Source organism: Lontra canadensis, unplaced genomic scaffold, assembly GCF_010015895.1.
Source record: "Lontra canadensis isolate GAN:19392208 unplaced genomic scaffold, GSC_riverotter_1.0 scaffold85, whole genome shotgun sequence".
Classification (NCBI taxonomy): Eukaryota; Metazoa; Chordata; class Mammalia; order Carnivora; family Mustelidae; genus Lontra; species Lontra canadensis.
This window is the reverse complement of record NW_022631079.1, coordinates 4,595,971-4,619,965: the sequence shown is the minus strand read 5'-3', so window position 1 is coordinate 4,619,965 and position 23,995 is coordinate 4,595,971. Positions and strand designations below refer to the sequence as shown.

At 39.5% G+C, this 23,995-nt stretch overlaps 1 protein-coding gene across 6 annotated transcripts; it reads left to right on the top strand.

Annotated features, from left to right (window-relative positions):
- Positions 1 to 1,717: 1,717 nt before the first annotated feature.
- ZNF248 (zinc finger protein 248) lies at positions 1,718 to 22,738 on the top strand. 6 transcript variants are annotated; one of them, XM_032883076.1, is made up of 7 exons: positions 1,718 to 1,829; positions 2,565 to 2,636; positions 3,349 to 3,450; positions 3,551 to 3,592; positions 14,692 to 14,818; positions 15,130 to 15,225; positions 19,840 to 22,738. In XM_032883076.1, the coding sequence occupies exons 4-7, from the start codon at positions 3,578 to 3,580 to the stop codon at positions 21,333 to 21,335; spliced, it is 1,734 nt and encodes a 577-aa protein (XP_032738967.1). In that variant the 5' UTR covers positions 1,718 to 1,829; positions 2,565 to 2,636; positions 3,349 to 3,450; positions 3,551 to 3,577; the 3' UTR covers positions 21,336 to 22,738. The 6 variants fall into 6 exon arrangements, with proteins under 6 accessions (XP_032738967.1, XP_032738970.1, XP_032738965.1 ...); XM_032883074.1 differs by having other exon boundaries at positions 1,740 to 1,829; positions 2,565 to 3,450; XM_032883077.1 differs by lacking the exon at positions 2,565 to 2,636 and having other exon boundaries at positions 1,741 to 1,829.
- Positions 22,739 to 23,995: the final 1,257 nt, after the last annotated feature.

Sequence of the window (23,995 nt, the reverse complement as noted above, 5' to 3'; positions counted from 1 at the left end):
TATGATAAGGATTTGTTAAACGGACCTAAAAGCTAACCTATGATAGCTCTCAATGCCCAAGCTGGGACAATTTGAGCAACATAATAATAGCATGGATGAAATGAAAAGAGTGGAGAGAAAGGAGCTGATCTGAGAAAAGGACCAACAACTTGAATGAGTCTTTTTTTTTTTTTTTTAACATAAATGAGTCTTAAATGAATTTTGCTAGGTGAAAAAAGCCAAACTCAGGAGATACATATTATATAATGCAGTTGACATTCTGAAAAGGGTAAAATTGTAAAACATAAAACAGATCAAAGGGTTGGGTGAAAAAGACGGGGTTGAGTAACGACCACAGAGAATGAAGTAGATTATCCATGAGCCCATACTGACATAAACAAATGATGGAATAAATAAATGAGGAAAATGAAAATCTTTCCTTTACAGAAGAATCCCAATAAACATATAAGTAAAACAGAAAAATCTCCTTCTAGAACACCACAGTAAAAGTGGTTGCAGGCAAGACCCAACAATGAAAGCAAAAATTAGTGGCCAAAACTCTAAATATAAACAGGATACTTGGGTAGGCTCAGAGAGTTTCTCCTTAAATTTACTATATATGACCATAAATTCGAAATGGAGCGAATTTCCTCTGTCCCTGGGTGTGCACTAGACTTAGCCAATCCACTCTTAAGTGTAGACTGGATATGGAAAAATCCTAAATATATAGTGCAGAAACCCCACTGATACCACTTTAACCAAGTACTAAAGGTTAGTATGACAAATGTTGCTATCACGTGTCACCTGATACATAGGTAGGGCACATCCTTCCAAGGGTATTCTTCCTAAAAATATATACCTCAGTCCAATAAGGAGAAAACATCAGAGGCACTTTTCACAATACCTAACCACTATTCTTCAATCATGTGAATGCCATGAAAGACAAGGAAAGACCAAAAAACTTACAAGTTGGAGCAGACATGATGATTAAATGTCTTGAGGTATCTGGACAGAATCCTGGACCAGTAAAAGGGCATTCGTGGAAAAATTGACGGAATCTAAATAAACTCTGTAATTTCCTTAATACAATTGCACCCGAGTTGCTTTCTCGGTTTTGATAAAAGGTACCACGGCTCTGTAAAATGTTAACATTGGGGGACGTTGCATGAAGTGTATATGGGAGGTTGCAGGAGATGAAAGCGTGCTTTCTTCAAGTTTGGTATACGAACAGTTTTTTACACATGAACGGTTTTTAGTATTAATACCGAATTGCTAGCTTGCTGCTTTTCTCATTCGAGAATAACCATGCTGGTCACAGATAGCAGGTACACAGATGAAATCCAAACACAGCTTTCCTTCTCTCGGCTTGCGTCTAAAATTTGATGCATAGGTCGAAGGACAAGGACAAAAGCCTGTCTCCAGGCAGCAGGTGTGAGTATCTCAGATAGTAATCTCTCAACTCAGCCAAGTCGGCAGAAACTCTCCACCTGGTTTCTCAAGAAATGCACATGGTGTACACCGGGGAAGAGAATCTTGAGAGAGGTACTGAATAATTTATGTGCCAGATATACATCCTAAACGCCTCTACTCTTCACTAAATTCCTGCTAGCTCGGTACGATTAGCTTACTTTTCAAGACTTAGGGGTGAGATATCCCTCCTAAGGGTAGAGGCACTTTCCCAGCACAAGCGGCCAGGAGCGGAGTTCCAGCTCCTCGCCGCTGCCGCGCCGTTCCCTCCCTCTGCGCATGTGCATCCCCGCCTTCTCCTCCCGGCTCGTCCTTCCCCGGCCTCCAGCCCCTCGTGGGAAACCTTCCCTGGCTTCCGGGTCCACGCGGCGAGGGAGCTGCGGGTGAGCCCCGGGGGATGGGGGCGAGGGCAGAGAGGGCCCTGCGCGGCCCGGGGGTCCGGCGGGGGCGGGGGTGCCCGGTTGTGGGTCGGAGCCCCGCGGGTATCGGAGGGACCCCAGGCGTCTGCGCCGCCTGCAGAGTTAAAGGGACGGCGAGCGGGGGCGTCTCTGCCTGAGGGACCAGGGTCCAGAGTGGGAACGTGGGCTCTCGGGTTCGCAAGGCCCGCAGGTGTCCAGCTGCAGCGCTAACCTGGCTGCCCCGTCGTGCGGCCGCGGGTGGGGAGTGCGCATGCGTAACGTGTGCGCCGGGCCCACGGGGAGGGGGTGGGGCTACGGGTAGGCGCGAGTGCGCGTGCGCGACGTGCGCGCGCGCGCTTGGCGTTGTGACGTGTGTGAGTGTGCGTCTGAAGTGCGTCGGGCTTCCTAGGAGGGGCGCGGTTGTAGGAGACCCAGGCAGGGTGTCTGATGTGCGTGAGTTGCTCTGGCCGAATAGTCGACGTGATTATTCTGAGCACTCACATTTTGTTAGCTGCTGTTGTATTTGTTGTGTATGTAATAACGTGCGGCTGGAGCTTTGACAATTCTCTAGGGCCTCCATTGCTCAGTTAACTCATTTGTGCAATGGAAGAGGGAAGAGGCTGTACTAGCTAGCCACCAAGGCCCTTTCCTGGCTCTAACATTCCCCAGGTCCCCAGTTATTACTTATTATGTATTCATTTGTTATTTGTTATGTATAAGCATGACAGTATCCTGAAGCCATCGAAGGCTGTGTGACGGTGGAAGGTCTGGGACAAATTTAAGAAGAGCGAGGTGAGCTGGAGCTGAGAGGGGTGGGCACGCAGGCTACACAGGAAATGTCACCTCTTTGGAGAGTTTGTGAGGGCATGGTCGGGAATGAAAGGCTCACCAGCCATAGCGAAGGAAATTCTGTCATCACCTCTCCCTGAACACGCCCTACTCCCCTCATTTTCCATTCCCCATTTGCCATTGTTGATGGCATCTAGAAAGATGGAGAGGTTCCTGCTCTCCTGGCTTTACAGACATACAGGATGGTAGTGCAGGCGAGAGGTTATCTGTTTTGGCCTTATTTGAAAAATGAAAAAAAATTTTTTTGAGTCTGAGAAGGTGACTGACCAAGATCATGCAGTTTGTTGGTGGCAGAACCATGGTTAAAAGTCAGGTCTGCAAATTCGCAGGCCATGGCTCATTTTGTCACTGTTAATTAAGTCAAAGATAGTTTCTTATTAAAAGATCTTTTGAAAGTTGTAAGAAACAAACATTAAACATTTATCTTTTATTTTGCCTTAAACACCCCCATCTCTTTTTTCCAGAGGTTTCTTGGATTTTCTGACCTCAGGGGATTAATAGTGTTAATAGGAAAATAGATTAACAATGTGGCTTGAGATTTTTAATTTTTAATTTTTCCCACATCAGTTCTGAAAACGCCATAGTGTTTCCTCCTTTAGGTTACTGTTAAATGTTAAACTCATCTTCTCATGTTTTTAATTTTTCTGTGTCACAGAACCTAAATTGGTAATAAATCAATAAGAAACAAATGTTTACATTCACTCAGTGAAAAGTATCATGTCTAAGCTCAACATATATCGGAGCCACACATGGACACGTAAGTATCTTATATGTGGAGCTGTGTAGGCAGGTAAATCCAGGAACTGCAAGGCAGGCCAAGTCTCTTCTAACTTCCTTCTTCCTTCCTTCTTCCTTAGCTCTCCCTCCTTCACTAAGAGCAGAAAATGAACAGATCCCAGGTGAGCTTTTTGTTTGTTTGTTTCTACTTTGTTTTAAAATGAGTTTTCTAAAATTTGAAAGGATTCATATTTTTAAAACAAAAAAAATAGAGGGGCTCCTGGGTGGCTCAGTGGGTTAAAGCCTCTGCCTTTGGCTCGGGTCGTGATCCCGCGGTCCTGGGATTGAGCCCCGCGTCGGGCTCTCTGCTCAGCGGGGAGCCTGCTTCTCCCCTTTCACTCTGCCTGCCTCTCTGCCTACTTGTGATCTCTCTCTCTGTCAAATGAATAAATAAAATCTTTTTTTTTAAGATTTTATTTATTTATTTGATAGACAGGGACCACAAGTAGTCAGAGAAGCAGGCAGAGAGAGAGGAGGAAGCAGGCTCCCCGCTGAGCAGAGAGCCCGACGCGGGGCTCAATCCCAGGACCGCGGGATCACGACCCGAGCCAAAGGCAGAGGCTTTAACCCACTGAGCCACCCAGGAGCCCCTGAATAAATAAAATCTTAAAAAAAAAAAAAAATGAAAAAATAGAAATAGGCAAGAATTACGTGAAGGGAAGTATATCAAGTATATCAAGCAAATTCAAAGAACAGTTGGTAGAATGAGAAGCAGGACTCTTAATTTTACAGAGTTGTGCAAGTTGTAAAACTTCCTTTGATTTTTCTAATAACAGCACTGAAATTGCCTGTAATCATTTCTGATAGACACAGCACTGTGCTAGAAGTGTATGGATGCTTTTCAGGGGACCGAACAATGAGGTTTGAGTAGACAGCTCTCTCATGGTCCTGCTTGATCCAGGAATATGACTTCGAAGATCTGGTGGAATGGAGGGACCACGCGTCCTCCAGATAACTCTCCCTAAGTGTTTGTGTCAGCTTGTTCATATTTCTAGCTTGAATAGCCGACTGTTCTGGCTTTGGTTTCTGCATTTCTCATTCACATTTCAACTTCATGAATGCATTCTTGCTTCTTCAGCATTCACCTGAGTCAGCTCTGGAAAAGGCTACCAAATTGTAGTCAAATCCAGTTTTTGGCTTTGTCTTACTTGACCATCCTGCAGCATAATCCTCAGTCTCTGTTGTCTCTGACACCTCCCTGCTAGTTTTCCTTTCTTAACTCTGATACATCCCCTTATTGTTCCTCACAAAGTTGTCTTTCCCTTTTGCCCCAGACGTTGCCTCTCCTTGGGTTTGTTGCTCAACCATCCTTGGCTCACTGCTTTTTTTCAGTCTTTTTTTTCCTGACTGGTCGTCTCTCTCTCTCTCTTTTTAATAAAATATTTTTGAATTAGTAATAACATGGTTAAAAGGTTAAGTGATGTTCCTTCTAGGAAGGGTGACATTTTTCATCTCAACTGAGACACTTCTGCTGAGAATGAAAGAGGTTCCATAAAGTTATGATGGGACAACTGGCTATATGGGGACAGTCCCAGACAAACTGGAGTTATGGTCATCCTGCTGTAGATATCTGTCTGTCTTGTTTGTCCTACCAGTGCTTCTTTTTTCATTTAAAAGATACTCTTGTATGCCCCCTACTTGTATTTAGAAGGGAATCCATCATCTTTAGGGCTTTCCGAACTTAGATGCAGCTGTACACCACTGGCATCCTGTTAAAATGCAGATGTTGATTTAGTGGATCTGGTGGGGGCCCTGGGTTTTGCATTTCTAAAAAGCTCCCAGGTGAAGCTGACTCTGCCGCTCAGGGAGCCACACTTTGAGTAACGAGTCTATACATGATTTTCTGTTCTTTCTTTGCTTTTTTGTCACTTTTTAAAAGCCCGTCCCAGACATCTTTCTCTAAACAGAACATGGATTGTTTCTTTGTTATAACTGCACAGTAATTCAAGCATGGACGTTCCATAGTTAGTTAACTGGTTATTATTAGTTATGCACTATTTCAAACCTTTTGCCATGTTCTTTTCTTTTTAATTTAATTTAATTTTTATTTATTTTTATTTTTTATAAACATATAATGTATTTTTATCCCCAGGGGTACAGGTCTGTGAATCGCCAGGTTTACACACTTCACAGCACTCACCATAGCACATACCCTCCCCAATGTCCATAACCCCACCCTCCCTAACCCCGCCTCCCCCCAGCAACCCTCTGTTTGTTTTGTGAGATTGAGAGTCACTTATGGTACAAACCATGTTCTAATGAATGACCTTGTACATATAGGTTTTTTCTATCCGATAAATTCCTAGAAGTGCGCTGCCAGGTCAAAGGGTGCATATAATTGATAACTTGATCGTTCGGGATTATGGTATCATTTTGTGTCACTCCCATCAACACCGCATGAGTGCTTGTTTGTCCACAGCTTCTCCCATAGAACATGTGGTTCAACTTCTGGAATTTTGGCAGTGGACAGATAAACATGGTATTTTATGAAGTTTATATCTGCAATTTTCTTAACTATGAGTGAGGTTAAGTATTTTTTCATGAATCTGAAAGATGTATTTACATTTCTGTGAACCCTCTGTTCATATCTTTTGCCCATTTTGCTCTTAGGTTTTTGGCTTTTTTTTTTCTTCTTCTTCTTCAGTGTCTAGCTCTTTATATATTAGGGATACTAGTGCTTGTCCATTTTATGGGTTGCAAACTATTATTTTATGGGATGTGATTTGTCTTTTGATAGTTGACCCTGGTGTTTTCCCCCATGCAGGTATTCTGTTTCAGAATACCACATTTCACTTAGTCATTTCTTTCTTTTTCTTTCTTTCTTTCTTTCTTTATTTATTTATTTATTTTTAAAGATTTTATTTATTTATTTGACAGAGAGAGATCACAAGTAGATGGTGAGGCAGGCAGAGAGAGAGAGAGAGGGAAGCAGCTCCCTGCTGAGCAGAGAGCCCGATGCGGGATTCGATCCCAGGACTCTGAGATCATGACCTGAGCCGAAGGCAGCGGCTTAACCCACTGAGCCACCCAGGCACCCCACTTAGTCATTTCTTTAGGTTCCCCTTGGCTGTGACAATTTCTCAGACTTACCTTGTTTTTGATAACCTTGGCAGTTCTGAGAAGTACAGTTAGGTGTTTTGTAGAATGTCCCTCAATTGGGAATTGTCTGCTGTTGTTTTCATGATTAGACTGAGGTTATGGGTTTCTTGGAGGAAGACCACAGAGATAAAATGTCATTTGGTCTTATCATATCAAGGGTAAGTGCTCCGGACATGACTTACTACATTGTTTTCTCTGTCTTCATACTGTACTCCTTGGAAGGAAGTGGGCAATTACACTATACACTTACACTATACCTCCTTCCTGTTGGAGTATCTACATAATTATGTACATAAATTATCGGGAATTCTGCATAGGAGATTTTTCTGTTCTCTCCTATTTACTAATCCATTTATATCAGCATGAATTCATGGCTAGTTATTTTATATTTTGGTTATAGTACAATGATACCTTGTTCCTTTTTTTGCTCAAGTTGTTCCAGGTTGGTTAGTAAAAGCATCTTCTAGGGTCGCCTGGGTGGCTGAGTTGGTTGAGTGTCCGACTCTTGATTTCGGCTCAGGTCATGATCTCAGGGTCCTGGGCTCCAGCCCCACGTTGGGCTCTTTGCTGGGTGTGGGGCCTGCTTGAAATTCTCTCTCTCGGGGTGCCTGGGTGGCTCAGTGGGTTAAAACCTCTGCCTTCGGCTCAGGTCGTGATCCCGGGGTCCTGGGATCGAGCCCCACATCGGGCTCTCTGCTCAGCAGGGAGCCTGCTTCCCGCCCTCTCTCTGCCTGCCTCTCTGCCTACTTGTAATCTCTGTCTGTCAAATAAATAAGTAAGTAAGTAAGTAAGTAAGTAAATAAATAAATAAATAGAAATTCTCTCTCTCTCCCTGTGCTCCTCCCTGCTGCTTATGCTTTCTCTCCTTTTCCTATTCTCTCAAAAACAAGTAAATAAATTTTTTAAAAAGCACCTTCTGTTGGTTCCTGTGTCTTTTGACATACCCTGTTCCTGTTTGAATACTTCTTCCTTACTCTGTGGCAGTAGACTTTCCAGGTTTATCTTATGCCTTTCTTGCCCTAGAATTAGCCATTTTTCCCCCCTTAAGTAGTTCTGGTTTTTTTCATTGGAGCATAGTATGAGAAACCAAGATTGAGGGACTAGGTGTGTCTGTTGTGACTATTAAGTTATTGCTCAAAGACCCTCTCAGCTAACTGAACAGGAAATATGTGTATACTCACTCATGTATATACATGTGTCTATAAATATTTTAGTATGTAACCATCTATTTCTATAGTAAGCTAAGTATTCACACTGTTGTCTCCTCTTGTAATCATTACCAGGTAGAACATTCCAACCTTCTCTTCTTTCTTGTCTGTAATCTCCTGCGCTAACAATGAGAATCCAGCTAACATCTGAATTTCATTTATTTGATAGTTCAATTCCAGAATGCACATGCTTGATTCTCCCAGTTTGGGACCATTTGAATTAAGGTGCTAGAAATATTCACATGTAGGTTTTAAAACATAAGTTTTCAGAAACAGAGGGTGTGAAATTGCTGTGTTGGTTATGTATGTATGTATGTATGTATATATGTTTAGCTTTGCAAGAAATTGCCAAACTATTTTTACAAAGTTGCTGTACCAGTTTTTGTTCCTACCAACTATGAATCAGAATCTTGTTGTTCTGATTCTGGACCTGAAATTGGTATTGTCATTATTTTTGATGTAACCATTCCAATAACTGTGTCATGTTGTCTGCATATTCCCACTGAGGTGATGTTGAGCATCTATCTGTTAATGTATTTATTTGCTGTCCTTATATCTTTGGTGAAATGTTTGTTCAAATCTTTTGCATATTTTTCATTTGGTCATTTGTTTTCTTATTATTGAAGCTTTAAGAACTCTTGTGTTTTTTGGACACAAAGCCTTTATTAGATATATGTGTTCCAAATATTTTCTGTCTGTGCCTTATCCTTTCATTTTCTTAAAAATTTCTTTCACAGAGTAGATTTTATTTTTAATAATATCCAACCCATGTTTTTCCCCGTGAAATATGCTTTTTCTGTTCTATCTAGAAACTCATCACCAAATCCAGGGTCATAGAGATTTTTCTCCTGTATTCTTTATTCTTGCATTTTTACATTTAGATCTCTGATTCATTTTTAGTTAATACTTGTGTAAGGTCTGTGTCTAGTTTGATTTCTTTTGCATGAGTGTTCAGTTGTTCGAGCACCATTTATTGAAAGACCATCTTTTCTCCTTTTATTCCCTTTGTGCCTTTGTCAAAAAATGTTTGACTTTATTTTTGTAGATCTATTCCTGGTCCTTCTAATCTGTTCTGTTGATCTGTGTGTCTCTTTCAGCACTAACACACTGTCTTGGTTACTAGTAGCTTTATAGTAAGTCTCAAGACCAGGTGATGTGAATTCTCATTTTTCTTCCACATTGTGTTGGCTATTCTATTTTTTTTTTTTTAACTTTTTAAAAAGAGGTTATTTATTTGTCAGAGAGAGAGCACAAACAGGGGATGTCACAGGCAGAGAGGGCAGAGGGAGAAGCAGGCTCCCCTCTGAGCAAGGAGCCTGACTCAGGACTTCATCCCAGCACTCTGGGATCACGACCTGAGCTGAAGGAAAATGCTCAACCACCTGAGCCACCCAGGTGTCCAGTGTGTTGGCTATTCTAGATCTTTTGCCTTTCTATGTAAACTTCAGAATCTTCTTGTCAATATCTGCAAAATAACTGGGGGGTTTTATTTGGATTTCATTGAATTCATAGATTAAGTTGGAAAGAATTGACATCTTAGCCACATTGAATCTTCCTACTGATGAATACGAACTCTCTCTCCATTTATTTAGATCTTTGATTTCTTCCATCAGTTTTGTCTTCCTGTATATATGTATTGTGTTAGATTTTATGCTTGAGTACCCTTTTTAGGGGTGTATTGTAAATGGTATTTTTTTCATTTGAAAATTTGGAATTCCAATTCTTTATTCAGATATAGGAAAATAGTTGACTTCTTTATATTGACCTTGTATCCTATGATGTTTTGGTATTTCCTCATTACTTCCAATAGATTTTTTTTTCTTTCTATAAGTTACTTGAGATTTTCTACATAGACAATAATATTGACTTCAGATAGAGTTTTGTTTTTCCTTTTCAATGGTACACCCTAGTTGTCTCATGCCCTCTTCCCACCCACCTTCCCTCTAGTAATCACCAGTTTGTTCTCTATATTTGTGAGTCTCTTTTTTGTCTCTTTTATGCTTTGTTTTGTTTCTTAAATTTCACATATGATTGAAATCATAGGATATTTGTCTTTCTTTGACTTATTTCATTTAGTATTATACCCTCTAGAATTATCCATGTTGTTACAAATGTTAAGATTTCATTCTTTTCTCTGGCCAAGTAATATTCTATTAGATATATATATATATCTATATATACACCACATCTTTTTTATCCATTCATCTATTGACGGGCTCTTCCATATCTTGCCTACTATAAATAGTGCTGCAATATAAACGTATCTTTTCAAATGTTTTCATTTTCTTTGAGTAAATACCCAGTGATGGAATTACTGGAACATATGACAGTTCTATTTTTAATTTTTTGAGGAACCTCCACATTGTTTTCCATAATGGCTGAACCAGTTTTCATCCCCACCATCAGTACACAAGGTTCCTTTTCCTTCACATTATCACCAACTCTTGTTCTTTCTTTTTTTTATTCTCATCATTCTGACAGGTGTGAGGTGATACCTCATTGTGGTTTTGATTTGAGTTTCCCTGATGATTAGTGATGTTGAGCAACTCTTCATGGGTCTCTTGGTCATCTATATGTCTTATTTGGAAAAATGTTTATTCAGGTCCTTTGCCCAGTTTTTAATCAGCTTATTTGTTGTTTTGTTTTTTGGGTTTTTTTTTTTTTTTTTGCTGTTGAGTTGTATACATTTTATATTTCAGATATCAAGTCCTTATATATCATTTGCAAATATCTTCTCTCTTTAGTACGTTGTCTTTTTTGTTTTCGATGGTTACCTTCGCTGTGTAGAAGCTTCTTGTTTTGGTTTAGTCCCAATGGTTTGATTTTGTTTTTGTTTCCCTTGTCTTTGGAGACATACCTAGAAAGAAGTTGCTATGGCTGATGTAAAGGTAGTTACTACCTGTGTTCTTTTCAAGGATTTTTATGGTTTCAGGTCTCAGATTTAGGTCTTTAATCCATTTTGAGTTTATTTTTTGCGTGTGGTGTAAGAAAGTGGTCCAGTTTCATTCTTTTGCATGTAACTGTCCAGTTTTCCAGATGCCATTTGTTGAAGAGACTGTCTGCTTCCTGTTGGATATTCTTGCCTCCTTTGTTGAAGATTAGCTGACCAAATAATGGGTTTGTTTCTGGTCTCTCTGTTCTGTTCTATTTTGAATAGCTAGAGCAATCTTAGGAAAGAAAAATAAAGCTGGATTTGTTTCACAAATTGATCACAATCCCAGATTTCCAGATATACTACAAAGCTATAGGAATCAAAACAGTATGGTACTGGCACAAAAATAGACACAAAGACCAATGAAACAGGATAAAAAGCCAGTCACGTATGTTTTATTTCTGGTTTTGGGTTTGGTTTGGTTTGGTTTGGTTTTGGTCATACTGCACTAGCTAGGACTTCTCATACAGAGTTGAATAGGAGTAATGAGATAAGACATCCTTGTCCTACTCCTGCCCTTAGGGAAAAGTGTCTAGTGTCTTAACATTAAATATGATATTAGCTGTAAGTTTTTTGTAGATGGTCTTTATCAAGCTGAGAAAGTTCACCCTATTTCTAGTTTGTTGAGAACTTTGATCATGAATGGCTAGTAGATTTTGTCAAATGCTTTTTCTTTATCAATTGATTTGATCATGTAATTTTTCTTCTTTGGCTAATTTGTGTGCTGGATTGTATTGATTGATTTTTTTTTTTTTTAAACATTGACCCAGCCTTCCATTCCTGGAGTAAATTCCACTTGGTTATTGTTTATAATTCATTTTATATGTTGTCAGATTTGATTTGCCAATACTTGAGGATTTTTGTGTCTATGCTAATGGGATAGATTGGTCTTTAGTTTCTCATGTCTTTACCTAGTTTTGGTATCAGGGTAATAATGTTGGCCTTATAATACAAGTTTGTAAGTGTTATTTACTGGAGGAGATTGTGGAGAATTGGTATTTTTTCCTTAAATGTTTAGTAGAATTCACCAGTGACACCATTTGAGCTTGGTACTTTCTATTTTGGGAGTGATTTGATTAGTAATTCAATTTTTTTTAACAGATATAGATCTGTTCCAGGTATCTCTTTCTCCTTGTATGAATTATTAGTTGTGTCTTTTCAGGAATTTGTCCATTTCATCTAAGTTAATTTTTCAGGAATATAATTATTCATAGTATTCTTTTATTATTAATATCCTTAGGATCAGTGATATTGACCTATCATTTCTGAGATTCACAATTTGTTTTTCTTTATTTTCTTGGTTAGGTTTTCTGGAAGTTTATTAATTTATTGATCTTTTCAAAGAAGCAGCTATTTTTTTTTAAAGATTTTATTTATTTATTTGACAGAGAGAGATACAGCAAGAGAGGGAATACAAGCAGGGGGAGTGGGAGAGGGAGTAGCAGGCTTCCCGCTGAGCAGAGAGCCGGATGCGGGGCTCGATCCCAGGACGCTGGGATCATGACCTGAGCCGAAGGCAGAGGCTTAACCCACTGAGCCACCCAGGCACCCCGGTTTCATTGATTTTTTTTTTCCCCATGTTTTCAATTTCATTGATTTATTCTAGTATTTCCTTTATATTTGCTTGCTTTTGGCTTAATTTGCTTTTTTTTTTGTAGTGTTCTAAGATGGAATAGGTTACTGATTTTTTCTAATATATATACACTTGCTATAGATTTCCCTTTATGTACTGCTTTCAATTCATCCCACAAATTTTGATAAGTGGTATTTTTATTTTTATTTCATGTACAGTATTTAAAAATTTCAATTCATCCCACAAATTTTGATAAGTGGTATTTTTATTTTTATTTCATGTACAGTATTTAAAAATTTCTTTTGAGACCTCTTTGAAGGTCTCTTTGAGACCTCTTTGAACACACTATTTATAAGTGTGTTGTTTGATTTTCAAGTGTTCGAGGGATTTTCCAGCTATCTCTTGTTTATTGATTTCTGTTTAATTCCATTGTAGTCGGAGAACGTATTTTGTTGTATTTTGTTGTAGCTGTTGTTTTAAATTTGTTAAGGTGTGTTTTGTGGCCAAGACTATGGTTTATCATGGTGAATGTTACATATGAGCTAGAGTAGAATGATAAAATATGTGTTTTATTGCTTTGGATAGAGTATTCTGTAACAGTCCAGTTAGATCATGTTAATGGATAGTGTGCTGCAGGGCATCTGTATACTTACTGATTTTCTTCCTTCTTGATCTCTCAGTATTGACAGAGGGATGTTGAAGTCTCCCAACTATGATTATAAATTCATGTATTTCTCCTTTCAGTTCTCTTGGTTTGGGGGTATGTATTTTGGTACTTTAGTTAGATGCATACATATTTTGATACTTTTGTTAGATTTATATGTTTTCTCAAATAGGATTTTGAACCCATTTAATGAGTTCTTTTTTTTTTTTTTAATTTATTTATTTGACGGAGAGAGTACACAAGTAGGTAGAGCAGCAAGCAGAGGGAAAGGGAGAAGCAGACTCCCCGCTGATGGGGAGCCCCATGCGGCACTCCATCCCAGCACCCTGGGATCATAACCTAAGCTGAAGGCAGACTCTTAACCGACTGAGCCACTTAGGCATCCCCATTTAATGAGTTCTTAATTTCAGTGTTGTATTTCTCAGCTCTAGAATCCCCATTTTATCTATGTACTTACAGGTATATGTATGTGTCTACATACACATTTATCAGAGATCCCCAAGACCATCCCCAGGCTCAGTGACTTATTAGGGTGACTCAGCAGGTGGTTCTTCTTATGGCTATGACTTATTAAAGTGCAAGGATATAAAGCAGAATCAACAAAGGGAAAAGGTACATGGAGCATAGTTGAGAGGAAGCCAGGAACAAACCTGAGTCTTCTTCCAAATCTAGCGATGAGATTGGCAACAAATGTGAAATGTCTGCCAGGGAAGCTCACTAGATGCTCAATGCTCAGGGTTTTTGTTAGGAGATGATCACATTGGTACTTTCTGTTTGAAACAGAAACTTCTGGACTTAGAAGGAATGCGTGTGTGCCGCATAACCCATATTGCTTACACAAATAGTTTAGGCTCAGTGAACCATTCTTTTTTTTTTTTTTTTTTTTAAGATTTTTATTTATTTATTTGACAGAGAGAGATCACAAGTAGACGGAGAGGCAGGCAGAGAGAGAGAGAGGGAAGTAGGCTCCCTGCTGAGCAGAGAGCCCAATGTGGGACTCGATCCCAGGACCCTGAGATCATGACCTGAGCCGAAGGCAGCGGCTTAACCCACTGAGCCACCCAGGCGCCCACAGTGAACCATTCTTATTAGGGAATTGAAGTTCCCAGATGCCAGCCAAGGGACACCCTCATAGCAACAGACTTTGGAACGATAGCAGTCTCAGGCCTGCTCTAGTAATTCTTTTCTGACCAGTACATATACCATATATCCATTGAACTTCTCCCACTTATTTTGTTCATATTTTCCTCTGTTTTATGGAATATATTAATCATAATCCATTTTGAAGTTCTTGTTTATTATTTCCAGTATTTGGGTCCCCTTTTGGTTTGCTTTGTCTGTTTTATTGTCTATTTTTTTTCTATCATAAAAATGATAATATTAAAGATCTAATATTTCTTGGTCTGGTTTCGTTCCCAGTCTACTGTGTGAATACTGCTAGCTCCTGCAGTGTATAATTTAATAAATGTTAATGTATGTATCTCATCAGATCATAAGCACTTTGAGAACAGGAAGTGTTTGTTTTCATCAGTACTATTTGCAGCAGGGGGAACGGTTCTAGGGCTTTAGTGGAAACTCAGTTTGTTTGTATTTATATATTTCTTTTATCCTACATAGTAAATAACACAAAAGAAGGCATCCTATGTGTCAGTTTTTAGCAAACTTCAAAGAGGTTAGCTCTTTTAAATTTCTTCCATGTCATAAGTTCTGATGGCTTCATATAGAAAAGGCATATACTATTACAGGAACAAGTGTCATTCAAAGATGTATGTGTGGACTTCACTCAGGAAGAGTGGTATCTGCTGGATCCTGCTCAGAAGATACTATACAGAGATGTGATTCTAGAAAATTACAGCCATTTTGTCTCAGTTGGTAAGATTTTTTTTCCTTTGGTAAGGTTTTTTTTTTTCCCTTGTGACTATCGGTAGCATGCATTTCTGGTTGCTGAAACATATGAACTGCTTCTAGAATTTTGTTTGACACTTGAGATTCAGGGCCCTGAGATGAACAGTCTCTCTGGCCTCCATAAAGAATGCTCTGTTCGTAGCCTCCTCAGGGCTTGCTTCATTTGGGCATCTCCCTTGGGTAGCTCCTGAGGCTGTACCTTTCCTCGCCATCATTTTTTCAGAGTCCCTGAAGCCAGGCTATTTAGCCACCATCTTGTATTATTTTTTTCTTCACAGGATATTGCATTACTAAGCCAGAAGTGGTCTTCAAGATAGAGCAAGGAGAAGAGCCCTGGATATTAGAGGCAGGATTCCAAAGCCACTGCCACCAAGGTGAGTTAGTGAGTTCGCAGGCAGATGGAAGACAAGGGAATGAGATCTTAGGCTATTGGTTTAGGGTTTATCACTTGTACAATATTCTTCAGAAATTTCTTTTATAAATTTTAGACCTTTGGAAGTGACAAAGGACAGTTAGCCCACATCCTGCCATTACCTTAATCACATTCCTCCGCATGTCACTTTCCCTCATAAATGCTTTCCTTTGCTCTTTGATATTTTAGAGTGATTTACTAATACCTGTAATGCAAACTCAGTTGGCTTCATCTTTGGTAATTTTTCTAGGTTAGTTTATCTTTGAAAATTGTTAACTTTCTCTCTATTCTCTTTGGACACCTTTTGTTTTCATGCTCTCCTTGAGATACTACTCATTTAACAAATACGTGTTGGGCACTCACTAGGATCCAGTTGTGTTTTTAGGTAATTAAAAGATTAGCATTTCTTTTATCGTGGAGTATGTATTATAGTAAGGGACAAGAAGCATGTTTGTGTGTGTGAAGTACATGCATGTGAATGTGTTCATACAGTATTTGTGGTGGTAAACACCATGGAGAGAGTTAAAGCAGTGGAGAGGGGGTAGAGAATGGCGGCATGTGCTAATGGGTAAGGAAGTCAGAGAAAACCTGTTTCATGAGGTCCACAGGAGGGTGAGACCCTAGTACAGTGAAAGTGGGAGCTCTTACAGGCAGGTGCCAAACTTCTCAGCTGTGTTCTTAGGATGTTTGAAGAATGGTAAGGGGGCATTGCGGCTGGAGGTGAGTATGTGTTGGGGAGAGTATTAGGAGGTGATGTCATAAGAAGTAGCATGGACCATGGTAATTTTATTTTGAGTGATATGAGTGATATGAGAAAGCCTTGTAATTTTTATTTTGAGTGATATGAGTGATATGAGAAAGCCTTGTTTTTTTTTTTTTTTTTTTTTTTTAGTAAATGTAAGTCAGATTAAATCATCAGATCTGACTTAGCAGTTTATGCAGTAAATACAGTCTGGTGGTTAGGTGGTGCTTAGGCACAAGTGAGGAAGGAATACCATTGAGACTATTATATACGCCAGAGGAGAGAGGATAATGATTTAGGTGATGTTGGAAGTGCTGAGGAGTGGAAGGTTTGTACATATATCTTGAGGATGAAGCCAACAAGATTTGCTGTTGGATTGATAGTGTGGAAGAGACAGGAGTCCAGCATGACTCAACTGATTTGTCTCAAGCAACTGGATAAAAACTGGGTGCCATTTATTGGGAGGAAATTAGATTATAGGGGAGTTAAGACATACCCAAACTTGGACACAAGACGCTGAGAGAGAACTGCTAGAACCCAGTCTCTGTGTTGAATAAGATGTTGGTTCTGTGTGAGTGTGGTGCACGTGGCAGAGGCCAGAGCCGGAAGTGCCCTGTGAGAGGTGTCAGCGGTGGGTGGTGGTAAAGGCCTGAGGCTGGTTGAGAGCTTCTAGATCAGAGGTTGGTGGGCTTTTATGTAAAGACAGTACGACATGTTTTCGGTTTGGTGAGTCACATGTGGCCTGGCTGGCTGCTGCTGTTGCTGCTCCCCCCGCCCCTTCCTGGTTCTCCTTTTCCTTCTTCTTCCTCCTCACTTCTCCCTCCTGCCTCTTCTTTCGTTTCCCTTTAAAAATGTAAAAAAACATTCGTAGTTTAAGGACCCTTGCTCAATAGTTATCGTTTGCAGGCTCCTTTTCTAGAGGGTGGCTTTGCATGTGAGAGCAGTGGTTCTGGAACAATTCCACTTCTGCAGGGTGTGAAAATCCATAAAATCTCATCACGAGAGGAGCTTAAGGAGGAACAGTCTGAGCCAGGGGGAAAACCTGAGAGCCTGGTTTCCCGGGAATCGATAAGGAACACGCTACTGTCCTATTACTACCTTAAATGGCAGCTCCGTGGTCAGCGCATTAAACCCATTATCCCCTATTACTAGTGTCCTCATATTCCTGGGGGTTGTTTGCCTTTCAAAACCAGCTCCCGCATCCCTTTGTTTTCTCATTTTTCACTGATCTCACTCAGAAGCAGAACTGTGTGTTCTCTCATTCCTGGCTGGATCTAATCCCTAAATGATTTTTATTTTCTTACCTGAAGCATCTGCTTTATCTTTCACTAGTCTGGCAGAGTTGCTGCTTATTAAGAAATGAAATTAAAATTAAAGTCTCCTTTCATTGACTATTAAAGTGTGGTCCTCCTATTCTTCCTGTCTCTTTCTAGCTGCTCTCTAGAATTTGCACTAAACCCCATACTGTCTTAGATCCTAAATTTCACATATAAATACTTTCTCTTCTACTACAACTTTCATTTGTGTTTACTTTGCTTTTCAGATACTTAATATTGTATGTGTAAAGTGTTTAAACATTGCATGGTACATAGTAATGGCTTATTTCACCTATTTTAAGTTAGAGCTCACTTTGTTTTCCCTGTAACTTAAATAACCCATATTTTGTGACCCTAACCCACTAGTGGCTACATCCTCAAAACTGAGAACTAATCATATTACTCTTGCTTAGGGTTTCTTCTTTAATGAGATTTTGTTTTCCCACAGAGAAGGCCCTTTCTTTTCCCAATTCTGATAATTTACTAATTTCTTTTTTGATGAATTGTGCAGCTAAGTTTGGAAGAGATCATTTTTTCTCACCCATTCATAAAGCATTCTGAAGTACTTTTCCAAAATACAAAATTCAAAATACAAAATACAAAATTCCCATTTTGTCCTTGTGTATTACCGCTTATCACGTACAGGTTGGAAATAATTCATATGCACATTGCATTTATGAATCATTCATGTTGTGTCTCTTTCATGAGGTCAGAGGAAGCAGGATTTTGGTAACATCTGCCAAGAGCTAGACTGTGGTCTTGACAAAGGGTATAGCATTGAGCAAGGAACTTAATCTTACATTATGGTAAATTTTACAGGCAGTAAACTTCTTTTAAAGATAGTGAGTGAAGGCTGAAAGTGGGAGGGATGTTGCAGTGTTTGTTGGCAGTCATTCTTTTATTATTATATTTGTGGCTCGTTGTCAGTGAAAGAAAGCAGCATTTCCTGAAAGATATCCAGGTTCCAGAAAGAGCAAGGGCTGGAGCGCAACTTATATTGTGTCTCAGGGAGTGGCCCAGCTGCAGGATTCACCTACTGTGAATCCAGTTGGTGGAAAGTTTGTTTTGTTTTGATTTGTTTTGGGGGGGTAATAATTATCACTATCTGGCCCTTGGAGCAGTGGGCTCCGGACTGCCTTAGAAGTTTTTTCACAAGTGATTAATATTATTGCATTGTGTGGCAACACAGCCAAGAATTTTTATGATAAAGTTTACCAAAGGTCTTAGAATCATATAGAGAAACATGATGCTTACAGGTCTCACAAGTAGGTAAAAGATACAGATGAGGCTAGAGAGAAAAGCAGAAAACCTTGATATAAAAGATAAACTTAAGTATAAAAGCAGACTTAAAGATCAACATTGTCTCAGGCATGAAATGGTTCTGGGGGAAGTAAGCCAGCAGATTTAAGTAAATCAACATATGACTTGATGGTGAGATTCATAAGCAGCTGTGAGAAAACAAGGTGAACCCGGTCCTTTGGCAGAGATAGCCTGCCCCCATCTATTTTTGTATTTCCTTTTCGATATTTGTGCTGTTGTGAATCACAGCTAGATAGAGAGTGAGAGTCTGGGGGTAAAGCAGTGATCCTTAAAAAATGAGGAAGTAGGTGCTTTGAGAAATTTTTGTTAATGCTGATAGATCAAATGAAGGGAAGAAAAGGGACTGACAACATGCATACTAGTGAGAATCTACCATAGTAGTCAAGATGTGAGAGGATAAGGATGGGAACTGTGAGCTGTCTCTAAATTTTTCCTCTACTGTGTTTCTCAAACAGTCTATTTGTAGTTTATTTTTTATTGGAAAAAACCCCTTGTTGAACTTTACAACTCTGTGAGTTTCCTGCTTCCTAAGCGGATACCTCTCAGAAAATACCCAATCCTTGCTTACTATGTCTTGATTTTATTTCACTTTCTCTAGCCCGCTTTTTACAGCTTTTTAAAAAAAATAATTATTTCTTATATAATAAGTTAAAAGAAAAACTAGATGCTGGGCTATAGGACTTCTTGGTTGAACCCAGCAATGTTTGGTGTTGGTGCTCAGAGTAGAAGCATGTGCTCCCGCAGGAATCCTACCCCAGGAATCTGTACATGAGGGGATTAGGATGGAACTGTTCTCTCTCCCCCAAACATAGTTCATCTTCTGAAAGCCATCTCTACCATCACTTTATTCAGTGTTCAATGTCTCTGTCTGGCTCACCCCATTCTCTATGAGTCCCTGAATCAGCCACTCCCAGCAACCTGTGCTTTGCATTTTCACCCTTTTCTGTCCAGTTTTGAAAGTTTTGTATTTAAAATGTTAAGTGCCCTTGCCAGTTTCCATTCCCTGTTTCCACAGCAGCTTGTATTTACTTTCCATGAGACTAGCAGGATAAAGGAAATGCATGCTTGGATTTAGTTCACGCCAGGAAACTGAGCCTAAAACAAAGGAATCGACTATATGAAAGGGTGTTTGTGGGAGTTCATTCTCATTAGAAGTGTACTACGATTCATAAGATGTGGTTATTTTTCTCATTTCTAGAAGACTGGAAAGTTGATGACCTGATAGAGAGCAGCCAGGACAATGAAGATGAACATTTTTGGCAACTGGCTTTCACTACCAACAAAACATTAAATATAGATAGTTGTGATAGAGTAAGAAAAGCTTTCAATCTGGGCACAGATTCTGTTCCTTCAAGGAATTTTCCATATAAGATATGTGACTCATGTGAAATGAGTTTGAAAAATATTTCAGGCGTAATTATTAGTAGAAAGAGCTATTCTGGAAAGAAGCCTGATGAGCTTAATGTATATGAGAAATTGCTCCTTGATATTAAGCATGAGAAAACTCCTGGAGGGAAATCTTATAGATATAATCAAAAAAGGAATGTGCTCAGTCATAGCCACAATCCCAGTCAGCCAATTTTTGACCAGCCTTCTGAGTATAATGAAAATGGACAAGCCTTCCATGAGGAAGCGGCCTTTTTCACAAACAAGAAAATACAGATAGGAGAGACACTCTGTAAATATAATGCATGTGGAAGAACCTTCATCCACAGTTTAGAGCTCAGTTTATCTCAGAGAACTCATTTGGAGATGGAGCCATATGAATGCAATATTTGTGGGAAGTCCTTTTACACAGATTTAAGACTGGGACATCAGAGAACTCTTACAGGACAGACTCCTTATGAATACAATGAATATGGGCAAACCTTCTGTGATAACTCAACTTTCATTATCCATCAGGGAGCCTATGCAAGAAAGATTCCCCATGAGTATAAAGTAGGTCCTAAAACCTGGGAAAAGTCAACCCTTTTTAAACATCAAATAGTACACATGGGCAAAAAACCTTATGAGCACAGTGAAAATGGAAATAACTTCAACAAGAAATCACATCTCACCCAACTTCGAAGAGGTCATTCAGGAGAAAAAACCTTTGAATGTGGTGAATGTGGGAAGACATTCTGGGAGAAGTCAAACCTCACTCAACATCAAAGAACACACACAGGAGAGAAGCCCTATGAATGTACTGAGTGTGGGAAATCCTTTTGTCAGAAACCACACCTTACCAACCATCAGCGAACACATACAGGAGAAAAACCCTATGAATGTAAGCAATGTGGAAAAACGTTCTGTGTGAAGTCAAACCTCACAGAACATCAGAGAACACACACAGGGGAGAAACCATACGAATGTAATACATGTGGGAAATCCTTCTGCCACAGGTCAGCCCTAACTGTCCATCAGAGAACACACACAGGAGAGAAACCCTTCATGTGTAGTGAATGTGGGAAGTCCTTCTGTGTGAAGTCAAACCTCATTGTACATCAAAGAACTCACACAGGGGAGAAACCCTATAAATGTAACGAGTGTGGGAAAACCTTCTGTGAAAAATCAGCTCTCACTAAACATCAGAGAACTCACACAGGGGAGAAGCCCTATGAGTGTGATGGATGTGGGAAAACCTTCAGTCAGAGGTCAGTACTTACAAAACATCAGAGAATTCACACAAGGGTGAAAGCTCTTTCAACATCCTGATGTCCAGAAGCCTTCACCTGCTCTTTCAAGTTATTATACCATTTTTAAAAAATGAGATGAAGCCCAAAGAATGCCTCACATTACTAGAAAGCAATGTCTTATCATACTTCAAATAATACTAGCATAAAACCATACTGATATTTTGAATATGTGAAAGCTCTGAAGAAAAACTGAAACTTTTAATCAGAAAATTTATATTGAGGGGAAATTTCTTCACTTAAGAAATGTGATACAACTCTTTGTCTAGAATTTATGTTGTGTCATATTCCAAATGTGATACCAAATTTTATTGTAAATATGGTGGATGGTATTCATTCATACCTATATTCAAGTGGAATCTGAAGTTTAAAAAAAGTTGAATCACAACAACATTAAACAATTATGAAAAGTCCCTGATGTTTGCAGGCCTGATGTGGGTATAGTAATATAGCAGAAATTAGATGTATGCTTGATTTGCATATTGTAGTCCAACAGACTTATGAAGAGAAAATATCTTTTAATTAGAGAGCTATTATGGTCTATATTAGTATCTTCCACACTAAATACCACCAGTGTCTTTATAAGTTGCCATAATTATATATGTATATATAGTGTATATGTAAATGTATTTATACACACATACCCCACACGTATGTAGTGGTGTGTTAAGAGTAAGCTCACACTGGCTTGCAACTGCCAATGGTTAAATTTTCAGGAATTTTGTGAGCCAGTACTTAAACAGTCATTATTTAAAAATTAAATTATATTAAAAACAAAGGTAATAAATTCTCAGCACTTATCAATTCCTAATTATTTTATAACATTTTGTTCTTTGTTCTTTAGGTCACTTTTATTACTGAGTCATATGGTAAAAATACCATCTAATGTGCTACTGCCCATCTCTTCCCAACTCTGCACTCAGTGTCGTCCTGTGGGTAGCCTGCTGTAGTGGGAGTGTTTACACCCTGGAAATTGGCAAACTGTACAAACCGGGGTTCTTATTTTCTCAGAGAACCTGTTGTTAAATATTTACCAGCACACGACTGTGTATATATGAAAATACATCTGAACAATTTGAAGTACAGACTACGTACACCCCTCTCTCATATCCTGACATAAATAAATGGCTATGGCCATTATTGTTGAACTGCCTCTTCAGTAAAGAACCCCAAATTTGTTTTTGTGAGGTTTTTAAACTACCTCTGCATCAGTCTTAATTGTAAATACTACCTGAGTCTCTTTATAGTTTGGCCAGTATATGTTATTTTACGACCTCACCACCAACCTTCCGTCTGACGTTGCCGGCAAATAAGATTTAGTATGGCCATCGTTACTGATCTACTACTACTTCCCAAAGAAGCCAAATAATATTTTTCTGAGGTTTTTCAGTTGCCTCTGGGTCAGTCTATGTTGTTGTAAGTACTGTTAGTGGGATTTACATGAATTTTGCAAAGGTTAACATCATTTATGAACAGGAACACTCAATGCACTCCACAAATAAAAATATGTACTCGAATGCCACTTTCCTACTCTTGGTATTTCATTACTGTATCTATTTAGGCATGATCTGTTGTATGTGACCCAGGAACTATGTATTTGTATTTAAAATACTAGGGTGTCATGCACTGTCCCTGCCTCCTTTGTCCTACTGTTTTCCCACACCTCCTTGGAACACACTGATCAGCAGTTCCAAAAGACACTGCCCACCCACCACCCTGCTGCTGATTTGCTGGGCTCTGTTTTGTTTCTCTTTCCATTCTTCCCCCACATGATTTAGGAGTAAATCCAGATTAATCTGAGTTAATCATGGAGATGCTGTTCTAATGATTTTGTTGAGATGTTTGGAAAATATTCTGCGGTACTTCTGGGAGAGATCTCAGTAATAAACTATTGTGACATGAGAAGACAAAAGGAGAGATTGTCTCTCTTATGCTGGACTTTTTCATGTTGGCACATCATACCAAATTATAGCTTGTGGCCCTGAAGGGCAATAGTCTGAAGATACCATCAGACAAAATGGGAAAAGCCTGGCTCAGAGGGGACTCCCGTCGTTGAGCTGCACAACTCCATCTGGACCTGTTCTCGGCTAGGACTTTCTATTACCATGGTAATAATGATTGCTTATTTATCCTTAGGGCTGTCTGTTATTTCAGCTGAAGGCATTCCAGCTGGTACAGACAAGTACTTCATTCTAAATGTTCATGTTCTATATAGTGATTTCGGGGAAGAATGATTTCTTTTGACAACTTAACACAAGAATAGCTATTTGTATCAGCCCCGCTTCTAATGAAAAACGGAATTCTACCCCAACCAAGAGGATTGTGATGGTAGATGTATTACGGTGGTATGGGCCAGAAACAAGGGATCCTGAAGCACCTAGAGACTAGCATCACCCAGAAACTGTGAGCATTCTAGGTCGTAAAGGGGCAAAGATGGAGACTAGTGTCACCAGAGCCCAATAAGAGCTACTCTTATGGAGGAGAGACCACCTCCTGGAAGATATTGTCCCTCCAAGAATCGTGGCACTGAATTGCTGGTGCCTCCCTTTGGAGAACGCAACCAGATGCGATCTGCAGGTTAGCCCAGGTGGGCGCAGAGAAAGTGGAGAGGAGGTCTGGGTGGAGCCAATGGATAATAAGCAGCACAGTGTTTTTGTGTGTGTGGTGGGGGGGGGGGTTTTT